Source organism: Lissotriton vulgaris, chromosome 2_1, assembly GCF_964263255.1.
Source record: "Lissotriton vulgaris chromosome 2_1, aLisVul1.2, whole genome shotgun sequence".
In the NCBI taxonomy this organism is placed as follows: domain Eukaryota; kingdom Metazoa; phylum Chordata; class Amphibia; order Caudata; family Salamandridae; genus Lissotriton; species Lissotriton vulgaris.
Window position 1 is genome coordinate 232325456 of NC_141687.1, and position 12272 is coordinate 232337727.

At 42.3% G+C, this 12272-nt stretch overlaps 1 protein-coding gene across 1 annotated transcript in view; it reads right to left on the bottom strand.

Moving 5' to 3' along the window:
• Positions 1-12272, bottom strand: part of RABEP1 (rabaptin, RAB GTPase binding effector protein 1) — an 899286-nt gene that overhangs the window by 215037 nt on the left and 671977 nt on the right. Inside the window, exon 14 of the mRNA XM_086954813.1 lies at positions 1987-2176. Within this exon, the coding sequence (XP_086810939.1) occupies positions 1987-2176 (190 nt within the window). The remainder of the gene's footprint in view (positions 1-1986; positions 2177-12272) is intronic.

Below are 12272 nucleotides of genomic sequence, written 5' to 3' on the forward strand. Positions count from 1 at the left end.
GACCGCTTCTTGCATTTCAGTGGAAAAGGAATTACTTTTAAATACAAATCATGCCAGTCTTTCAAAGAGTACAACATATCCGTAGAAAGGAAAAAAAGCCTTAAAACACTTCTCATTTCCCTGAAGCTTTAAATCATGTGGAACCAAGCTCCCAAGATTTCAGGTTCATGTGTGAGTGTAGCCTATTTCCGAGTATCTCATCCAGTTCTGGTTTTGAATTGTATTCTGTGATACGTAGTGCAGTTTATCCCATCCTACAATACTCAACTGGAGGAACTGTTCATGCATGGAACTTGTAAAGTTTAGCCCTCTAAAGAAGTATCCAAACAAGAAGGTCTCAAATGGTCTTGCTTTGTGGATGGGCAGAGTTTGCAAAGTAAACATTTGACTCAGGTTCTGGGATAAATATGCTTCTGTTGGGGAAAACACTCAGTGTTGTATAGGGAACCAGCACACCACTGACAAGAAAGTGTCTATATAGCCCAATACAACACTTTTTCTATTTGATGACATCATAAGCAGCAGGGATATATTTGTATGGACATATAACTGGAATCATTATTAAGTAAACAACTTCATTTAATTCTTTTGACCTAATGTTCATCCCAATATCATGGTAAGCGTATTAATATGTAGTTTCACGAAGTCATATGCATGAGGGACTGCTCTTCCTCATACCCTATTTAACATATGAGAGTTTGTTATGCTGAGAGGCAAACACTACTCAAATATTAAATAGTATACACAGAGTTCTGCTTTACCTCACTGAATTTGGCCATGCTTCCACATTATCAACCATTCAGCTCCAGGAACACTTATATTTAAGCTAATTTTGAATTTGATTACAATTGTTTTCTGTTGGGAGAGTAATATCACCTGGATGGTAAACAAGACTGCAGTTTCTGTTGTTCAAAGTAGTGAAATTAGAAGGCAGTGCCTGCCATTTTGTATGTACCCGATTGCACCAGGTTGTTATCAGCCTTCCTGAAGTAGTTAAGATCACACACTCCTTTGTGCCCTTCCTTTGGATACTCTTGCTTAGAGCCAGCCCCAACTGCTACCTTCTGTTAGGGCCACAACTGCCCAAGACAAAACTCTGATGCAAAGGACCTGCCTAGCAGATTCCGTCCAGCAAACCCTGTCCGACTCTCACCACGAGTCCCCCAAGTAAGATGCGGTTTCTACGAAGTAGTGGGAAGTAAGCTGCGCTTAATGCACTACTTGATATAATTGACATGCAACAATCATCAAGCAGGTAAAGAATGGCTTAGCCATAGAATAGAACAAGGACTAAAAGCATGCAGAGGAACCTGGTGTGAAGATTTAAGACTTTCTGCCTGAAAGTGAATGTCTCATGTGAGAACTGTGGAACTAAATTGCGCAGCTTATCAGTGGGGTAAACATATCTGCACCTGTGTCTAATTAATGCCTAATACTTTATCATCCTGGGAGGACACTAGATATTAGAGATGTCCTAGAACTGTGAGCGGGTACAGTGAGGGGGTGTAGTGCCCTAATGAAGATTGTGACTGGGATTACAGCCATGCAATTGCTATTCCGACAGAATATTGCAGTATTTAATTTACTGTCATATTTCAGTACTTTCTAATATATAAAAAAACAAGCACTGGGCTGGACAATACATTGTTGTGTCTGTGTTAATGGGGGAGGTCAGAAATCTGGTCCCCCACACTACCTCCTTGAGAAGCTTTTGACAGCTAGCCCTAACTACTCTTGGAGTCAAGTACAGAAAGGGCTGAACCTAGCCCAGTTTGCAGAGCAATAGGAGGACGGATACCAAGACGTCGGTGGCACACAAACTGAAACACCTCACTCAGGTCTGGGCTCAGTAGTCCTTGTCTGCCTGCTGGCATCCACCCCCACCCAAATGTACTTCCTCTCCCCTCCTAAACAGTAGACATTTAAGAATGTCATACCATCAGCAAATTGAGTCCTATACATTCTCCCTATGTTGAGGGTCCTTACCAATCTCCTCTTTGCAATTTTCTATTTCTAACTGCAGCGTTTCTTCAATATTTTCTTTTAAACATTGTTCTGCTTGAATCTGTTCTTTCAAAAATAGAATTTCAGCTTTCAGTTTTTCTTCAAGGTGGTCTGCTGCAGTCCGAACACCAATGATATCCTCCCGGTATTTTAAGACAAGTTCATTGAGCTCCTGTATAAAAAAAAGTGTCAAACTGTAAAATATAATTCACAAAAGATCAGTTGTTCGCACCAGCTGCAGCATATTTTAGAGCAGTGCATCACTATGTAACTAATACCAATGTATATGCAATAGCAGGGTAGCAAGTATCAACTCCATGGTTATTATGGTTCAAAGTTTCCCTCAACTCTCCAAACATCACCAGCTATGCCATTAGCTGGCCCTCCTCTTATCTCCTTGTGAGGCGGTGTCTACATTCACCTCCTCACAACAAGCTCTGGAAGGAAAAAGTGTCCAAGACAGGCTGTGATTGGGAGTTTAGGAGGTCCAACAACCATTGAGAACAAGTTGCAGCATGCCAAAATAAAATAGCTATGTTTATTTTATTTGTTTTACCAGAAAACCCGCTCTAGAGTGGGGAAGCAAACTCACTTACCTGTGAAGGAAAAATGGGAAGGTTTCAGTGCAAGAGAGTCAGCCCTACATCTGACAAACATCAGAACACAGAGACAGTGCTGGACTGCTGGGGAGGAGAAAGTAGAAGGACATCAAGTTTTGTGGCCACGTGAAAGAAGGGACTAGTATTTGCCGGAAGGTTCCAACACCCACGAGAATGGCAGTGTGTACATAAAAAGGCAGAGACCGGAGCGTGGAGATATAAAACCCAGCTTTCGTTCCATACAGAAGGAGAATGGGTATGAATCAAAAGTCTTCCTTACGATAGGTCTCCTTCTTTCCAGGCAAGTACAGGTGGAAAAGTGGGACTGAGAGTGGCTATGTGTCAACAGCCTTCCTTACAACAAGCCCCCCAGAAATTAAAGGAACAGGGGAGTGGGAAGGAAGGAGGAGGAGCCCAATTCCTGTGGGTGAAGGAGAGTGGGATGCCATTCAACCACAGGGTCAAAGTTAACCCAAAGGTTGCCCATGCTCAGATTATTAGAGTTATGAACTGGGATTCATAAGCAAGACTACAGTGACCACCCAAAATGTGAAAATTAACAGTGTGAGGAAGAGTCTCATGCGCAGTGGATGAGCCATGAAGGGGGGTTAAATCTCTGGCAACATCAATAAACTGGCTTGACATAAAACACTGTCACTGGCCAGTCGACCCTCCCAAATCAATCTTTTTCAGTAACACGGACCTCCAATTCATCCACAGCAAAAGCACTACCCTTTTAGTTCATTATGGCTCTACCCCGATGACACTTTTGTTCTTTCTATACGCCATTACTTTAATGCTGCACGGTACTAAGAATTATATGGTTCAGTCATTCAACACATGCCACAGATACAAATCATTGATAAATGTCCCGGTTTTAAATAAACCAGATTATTATAACACTTTCCTTGTATCCCTTCGTATTCCTTTCATTTCCTGTACACTATCCTAAACCTTGTCGCTAAAACACTGCTATCTCTCGAAGCCCACTTCCACCTTTTCCCACAGCTACTGGCATGTGTGGCTCTCTGCAACAAAACAAAAGAGACCTCTTTACAAGTTAACACTTGTATTTAAAACTACTCATGACTTAGTACCCATATTTCTTCTAACCGGATTGGCAAAATACGATCTGATTCTTTTGACCTAAAACAATTGTGCTTCAACTTTCTGATTATTCTACGTACTAGACCCAGTTCACCGCACCTTGCTTTCACCAACCATAAAGGGCCAGGAATTTATAATGGCTCTAACCACATCCCCAGGTACAGATGATAAAAATCAACTCAAGCATCTCACATTGTAATTATGTAGATTTCGTGTTTTCTTTCACAATTTGCTTGGTCAAGGAAGCAGCCTCAACTGGCCTTGTTCCTGGTAAGAGTGCTAAGAGATATGGATTTCCTTACGTGAAAGCCTATAGCAGGGTGGAATCTTTGCCCATTTTAAGGGAATGGGTTCAGAGAAAACTGGATGAACAGTGGCTCATTCGGATTGAGCAGTGCAATGAAGAGCTCTCTGGGACGTCCTATGGTTACGAAGGAGGGATAGGCCATAAAACATACACTGCAGAAAGGTCGCAAGTATCTTACTTGAGATTTAGGGCGGGATTGTAGTATGGAAGGTCTTAAAGATGTTTGTCTCCACTGATCCGGACGCAATATAAACCAGTGTTTCCACTGACCTATAATGGCCACACATATGAGAAACCAAGGCCAGAAAATTGTAGGATAACATCCAATATGTTTGAGGCTCCTTAAATTTAAAAGCTCTGAGGACCGTAGAAAAGGATCTGTACTGGTCCTGTGAGAAGATCTAAGGTATTGCTAGATGTGATTCTGGCTGGGTCAATGCATACTAATACAGACATCAACAAGATATTTGACATCTGAGAACTTTATAAGTACCTTCTTGATGGCCCCTTTTAACTTACTTCCAAACCAGGGGATGGAAACAAAATCAAGATACATGATACGGTGGGAAAGAAATCTTGGGAAGAGAAATACAGAAAGTGAAGTGGAAGACATTATGGGAAAATATCAGCAGGAACAGCTTCACCATCCACTAGTGCTCGGCAATGGCGATTTTGCCTACCTGGCATACACATCCATTGGCTCTACAGGCTGTGTTTAATTTTTCAGTGGTCACCTTTCAGACTATTTATATTTTCTGGACTTATGACCATTAACACATCTTATCTGGAAGAAGTAATGTTTGTCTCTGCTGATTTGGCAAGCAGCTTAATGTCAATATGGCTGTATCACTTTCTTTTATTTTTTATTTTAGTATCCTGGATGCCTTTCCGCAGCTGAAAATGGTATGGGATGAGGCTGAACCCCAAATTCATGTCACTATGCTTGGAAAGTCTTAAAATGGATATATCAGCCCTTCCTTTCTAGTACTGCACTGCTAACGTCATGGCAGCAGATAATGCCGATTCTGACAAATAACTACAATATTAATTACAATTACGGGAGCTTGCTGGGCGGGTTCTCCAAGAACAATTTGTTAAATGGAGCCAAACTTTGCATGTGAAAGTACAATTTTCATAGAAAATGGCTAAAAGCCATGGTGTTAACAGGAACTCGTGAAATATTAAAATCGGTGCTGCTCGCCCACAGGGGGCACCAGGGCGGCAACTCACTAGGACGGCGACTCACTGCCTCGCTGTTCCACTAATTGCTTGTCATGTTACAGATTTTACATGAAAATAAATGATCTCATAGATCATTTGTTTGCATGGAAAAGCTTTAATATAGCTTTACCAGCAAGAGAGCTTCACTGATTTTAATGCACATGTGTCAGGTGGGGCTTGTTACAGCCTGGCCTCACATAGACACAATACATATCTGACATGCTGCACTAGCGCCAGGTATTGCAGGGCAGATAATAGAGGTTCAGGGCTTTGTCAATCATGCAACTGCTTATCTAATAAACACACAGTTCTTCCCCGAGCACTCATACAGTAGTCAATAAATGTTCGTATAAGGATCCTCTTCCCAAGAATATTTTTCAATTGGTACAGATCAGTCCAAAATTCTTCCAAATTGAATGTTTTATTCCAGAATTTCAATACATAGAAAAAGGCAGCCAACACTTATTTCGTTGTGCATCAATCTAGCACATTTGACTTCTTCAGGGCTCTTATAGTATCTTGCCAGTATGTTGTCAGTCAACATAAATACTATTTAGACCTTCAATTCATCAGTAGTCTGGATTAACCTCTCATGGGTCCTCACGGATCAGATTACTCGTTCTGTAATGTCCGCCGTCGTGTATTCATGAATCACTATCTGTAAGGGGGGGGGGGGGTCAGTAATAGACTGTGAACGTTGTTTTGGTAACGCTGGTTGTATTTTCATATACAGTTTTTTTCGATGAAATGTCAGTCTCTCTTTGGCAAATTCTGCTGGATCCGTGGTGCCTCTGTTTGTGTCCGTCCTTTAGTGACCGGTTTTCACCCTTGTCTGGGGCCCTTCTTTTACTGAAAGGAGTTGAAGCCTCTCTCGTGGTGACCGGGAAGGGAAACACAAATAAGGTCCGTTTTAATGTTTGTCCTCGCACTGATATTACACCATGGGAAACCGGGGTAGTGAAGGGACACCGCAACTCGTGATTATCTACAATGAATTGTGGGTAAGGTAAGGGAGGTAGACAAGGGAAATAAGATACCGGGAATTTACTGGAAGAGTGTACCCCTTATCGCGGTACTGCACTCCTCCTCCCCACCCAGCTCGCAAACTTCTCCCGTACCTGTCTCAGCCACACTCCTCCCTCGGGAGTGTGGCACGGCGCAGCACGGGTCCGTTGGCCTCCTGGCTCGTCTACTTCTCCTCTGGGCAAACACCGACTTTTCTCTGCGTTCTCTTCCGATCTCCATGTCTCCTCTCCGGTGATGTCACACACCGACTTTGTGACTTCCGCGTTTTTCACCAATGCCCGAAGCTGACGTCATGGTGGGTTGGGGCTTCCTGGGGATCATACGTCCAGTTAAAGGCGCCGCGCAGATTTCTTTCCGACACCGTTTGCCAAGGATCCTCCTCGTCCTGCGGGGAAGGAGGGAAGGAATCTATATCATTGAGCTTCCACCATTCCACTTCGTGTTCCGTGTTACACTATCCCAGTCACTTTAGCCCATAGTAGGTAACAAATATTCCCATCATTCCATAAACCGCAGAAGAAATAAGTAAATGTCCTTGCTTCAATTCCGATGTACACAGTGGACCGTCACGAGTACGTGATCCTCTATCCTGACAGCGTCCTGATCTCGACACTGCAACCGGCGTCCCACTTCTATGGATTGAAATTCTGGAATAAAACAATCAATTTGGAAGAAAATGGGACTGATCAGTACCAATTGAAAAATATTCTTGGGAAGAGGATCCTTATATGGACATTTATTGACTACCGTATGAGTGCTCGGGGAAGAACGGTGTGTTTTTTCTTATCTGCAATTGCAGATTGTAGTGGGGTTGTATGGTAACCAACCTCTCACCCCCTTTGAAGCACTGTGGGAGAATTTAAACGGTGTACTACCCCCGAATTAGCTGAGCGCCCATTCATGTCACTGGTTACCATTTGTTAAAGATTCACTTATCCAATAAGAAGTCAGAATATAGAAAAAAAAAGTCTACCTCGGTACCTTAAACTCTATTCTGGCTTCTGATTGGGCAGAAGCTCGTACAGCCGGTACTGGTGCTCGGCTAGCCCAGCTGGAGTAAGAAGATGGAGAAGTCAGGAATAAAAGAACATACACGCTCATGTCGAAAAGAAGCAGGTAAGTTTTGTGTTTGTATGAGTGTGTGTTTGTGTTGTGTCATAGGTAAGGACTTCCAGTAGACTTGGTTAAGTTACAGATATGTTGATTGATCTTCGATGGTTAGATAGGTTTTCCAGTAAAGATGTATTCAAACCCCACCAGGAGCAGCCTCTCTGCTGCTCAGTCTAGGATCCAACTGAAAGTCCCACTCACAGCATACCACACATTCCAATGACATCACCATTCACACTAACATTCTACTCTCACTGGCTGAACAGCACAGTTAGAGAAACGGGGAAGATATAAGGTAAATAACCTTAGATATAACACACCTTCCCTCTTTATAAAAATGAACAACGAGAAAGCAAGTATAAATAGTAACATAACAGTAACATCGCAGTAATACCAAAGAAACTTGCCAGAAGAAGAATTGCACATAAGTTATGAAAACATGCTAAAATAAGCAAGTAGAAAAGTGAAATTAAAAGGAAGCAATAAAGTAAAAGAAAACATGTAGTAAAATACAAAATGTGAACAGAATGGCAATGAATAGTCAAAGTCAAAGCCAAAATTGACTTTTATTCGATTCATTAAAAATCATAAAAGGATGGACAGCCATCATGAAACGCAATGCTTTAAAGTATACATTTTAAAAGCATAAAAGGACTTAAGGTCAATATCACAATAGAGGGACACTTATTATTTTAAAATAATGATGAATATGACAATACATTTGGGAAATATGTGCTAATTAATTGGCTGCTTGGCAGAGTCGCATTTTGCCAGTTCTTTTGCTGCGATTTTCTATAGTGTTATGGCTCTGCAGGACAGGGGAATTGACGACCCTCCGAGACATTTACATTTACACTACATGTTCTTATTTGCAATGAGTAAAACACTAAGATAAAGTAAAGGAATTTGAAAACTAGGAAAGACTTCTTCCTTAGCAGAGCAAAAAATTGAAGCAAAACATTTCTAAAGGAAGGAAATTGTAAAAGAACAGAAAAGCAAACAGAGAAAAAGACATACATGAACAAGAAAGAGGCTTACCACGAAAACTAACAAAGAAATAGTGCACCAATGTAACCACCACAACTACACCAACTGGCCAGACTGGCGAAGAGGATGTAAACACTGAACACAGCAATAGGAAGAAGGAAAACGACACAAACAAATGTAAGCAATGGGTAACAAGCACCCAAAACAGAAAGCAAGCAGAGGTGAATTACAAAAGCAGGAATAGAAAACACCCAACCTTTAAGTAAGTAAAAGAGTGACATACAGCCAACAAGAACGAAAGTACAGGATGACACACCCCCAAACAGAAAGCAATAATAAGTAAATAACGGGTGGCTACACCCTACCAGAGATAAAGCAACAGGTGAAGAACACCCAAACAGAAAGCAACCATGAGTAAATAACGGGTGACCACAACCTACCAAAAAGCAATCGTAAGTAAATAACCGGTGACTACCCCCAACAGAGAAAAACAACAGGTAACTTACACCCAAAACGACATCAAGCAAAAGGTGGAAACACCCAACAGGAAAGCAAAACAGGTGGCCTACACCTAACACATCATCCCAAAAGAAAGACATGTAGTGAAAAGTATAAAATGATGAAACCCATTATAGTAAATCCCCAAAGAGTAAATGCAAGGAAAATGCGATCTGGGTGAACTGTACAACACAGAAGATAAAAGTACAATCACACCTCAAGTTAGACCACGCATGAAAGTGCAAGGAAAATGTGATCTGGAGGGGCTACACCACACATAAAACAAAAGTATAGTCACACCTAAAGTGAGACCACAAATGAAAATGTAGAGAAAATGCAATCTGGATGAACTGCACCGCACAGCAAATCTAAAGTACAGACACACCCCAAGTTAGACCACATATGAAAACCCGCGCACAATAAAACAAATGCACTGTAAGTAAAAATCAAGTAAAGAATCAGAGGAATAAGGAGAAATGCTCCACATCAAGATACAGACAGAAAACGTATGACAACCTGCATGCCTAGCAAAAAATAGATTAATAACAGTAGAATGTATATAGTAATATGATAAAATGTACCTACAAGAATAAATCAATACAGGTAAATAAGTAAAGCCACAGCATGGTAATATAGCAAAAAAATCAGAAAAATCAATGCAGGTATAAGTAGAAGTAATAATGGGAGCCAAGAATGAGGCAAAAACAGGTTGCATGTGTAACCAGTGTAACCTGAAGTTCAGCATTTAAGGAGAGCTGCAAAGCATCTCTTATCTGAAAGGGTGTGGTTGAAGATCGCAAAATAATGTCCCCCAAATTCCCCACTGAAAAGTGGCTCCACGGATGTCAAATAGTAATCAGCAAGAAGAATCCAAAGTGAAGCAGGAAATTATAGTAAAATGCCTGACAGAGTAATAATATGCAACAATGTAGGCTGAATAGCGTCTCTAAGTACAAAAGGCTGTCAGGGCATACATAGAAGAAATAAGTGTGCCCAAAACACTTAACTGATCATCTAGCTCCACGAAGATGTAGACCAACTGGGTCAGAGAAATCTCCAATCAAGATGACGGCACGACGGGATGGCGCACGCCGGATGGCTCCAGGCACGTCGGTGTAAAGATCATGAACAAGCAGCTGGAAATCCGCCGTTACATCGATATCAGAGACGTTAGGAAGATCAGGCAGGTCTCTCACGAGATCGAGAGCGCGCATGACAGCTAAAGAATCCTCGCGGATGGCGCACGTTAATAACGATAAGTGTGCACACGCTGAGGAAGTAAATTCAAATGCTACAGGTTGAGACCAGAGTCGAAAATTAATTAATAAAGATGTAAAACAAAGATGAAAGATAAAAGATAAAGATGAAAATAATGGGAGCACCTCTCTCACGCTCCCTAACTAGTGGCAGAGTATGAATCTACATCCGTGAGAAAAGTGCAGGAGTGAAAAGTTCCACAAGTAACAGAAACGCCAGATCCATGGCGGGAGCACAGAGTCCAAATTGGCAGAAAGGTAAAGCTAAAATTAATGTGCAGCACAAAGTTCAAGTCCGAGTTCATGCAAGGAACAAGGCACACAGCACAAAAATAATTCTCTCATCCCATAAATTCACTGCTGTAGATGCTGGAAATAAGGCTGCACTTACAGTAAGGATTTGCCACTTGAGCTTATTAGATTTGGAAGTAGCATGGAAGTATACACCTAACAAGTGGCAGCAGGGTGTCAATGGCAGCAGAATTCGGGCAGCAGGAAATATGGAGCAGGAAACATACACCCAGTGAAAAGCAGACAGCGGAATCAGGCAGAAAGAAACCGGTAGCATGAATGATATGCCTTATCAGAGGCATGCAGAGGTATCAGAGGCAGGCAGCAGTTATCAAGCAGGAAGAAGCAGATAGCAGGAAACATATGCCCAGTCAGAATCCTGGTGGTAGTTATGAGGCAGGAAGAAGCAGGTAGCAGGAAACTTACGCCCTGTCAATGGGCTGTCCGGAGAATTTGGACACTGGTGGGGCAGCAGGGCGCAAAATCCTTAAGAGGGTTCTTTATAAGTATAATCTTGAGTGAAAGAACCTTTTTGAAGCTTGAAGAAGATCCTCACGAGTAGTTTTGATCCCTCTCGTCGCCAATTTATGTTGTGTCGTAGGTAAGGAGTTCCAGTACACTTGGTTAAGTTACAGATGATACGTATATTGATCTTAGATGGTTAGATAGGTGTTGTAATCTCTTGGTTTGCTCCCCCCATGCCCTCTCCCTCCATGGTACAGCCCTGGCAAGAATGTGTGAAGATTCTACAGCTGACTCCAGCTGACTGGAACCTGTGATGGTGTGAAGATGGAATAAAGAAGACTCCTGAAACTATACTTGTGCGCCTCTTCTTTGTAACACTGGCGACGAGGATGGGATGCGAACCCACGCGTGCATAGCACAATGGATTACTGGGTGGTTTATAAGTGTGTCCACCAAATTGACACAAAAGTCCTCATAAGCTTCCTTAAAGATACCTTTTTTGAGGAAGGCATCCCTGACAGTTTAATCACCGACAATGGGGTACAGTTCACTTCGGAGAGCATGAGGGAATTCTTGTCTGATATGGGCATCACCCACCAGAAAACTGCCCTTTATTGCCCCCGCGCCAAAGGGTTGGTAGAGCGCATGAACCATATGATAAAAGAAGGTATACAACGTGCTAAGTTATTAAGCATTTCAGCAGCACAAACACTACAGGAAACACTCTGGGCCTACCGCACTACCCGTAACCTAGTCACAGGGGTGCCTCCCTTCAGTTCTTTAAAAGGGAGGATACCTAAAACCAGGCTGTCACCTCCAGTCAATAGGCAAACCAATTGCCATGTTAACCGTAAAGAAATTGGAGAGCGTATTAGAAATCACCAAAACAAGTATGAAGCAAGGTACACTGCAGACAAACACGTGAAAGCTAGCATGGTAAGGGAAGGGGATTGGGTCCGTATAGACCTTCCTAAGCCTAGGAGGAGGGATGCCACTAGGTTCTCTGAACCCATGCGTGTAACCAAAGTGGGTAGGAATGTAGCCCAGCTGGACAACGGCAAACATGGAGTGTGGACAGGATTGTCCCTCACAAAGAAATGTATGTTCTCAAAGCAGAGACGCAAAGGTGTGGTACGACTGATGTAGCCCTGAGTAGGTCGTCAAGACCCACAACTACACCCCGGTGGGCTAAAGACTACTGTGCCACTTAGGAACTGTCTTATATTTAGTGGCACGCTTTGACATTTCAATGCTGACATTTAGAGTCACTTGCTTTCAAGTGGTCCCCGGACTTTGTCAATTGTTATGTTTTCTTCCACTATATGCTACAGCCCTGTACCCTCTCTTCTTTCGCTTCCCTTTCTGTTCCCTTGGTAAGGAGATGTGTTGTAATCTCTTGGT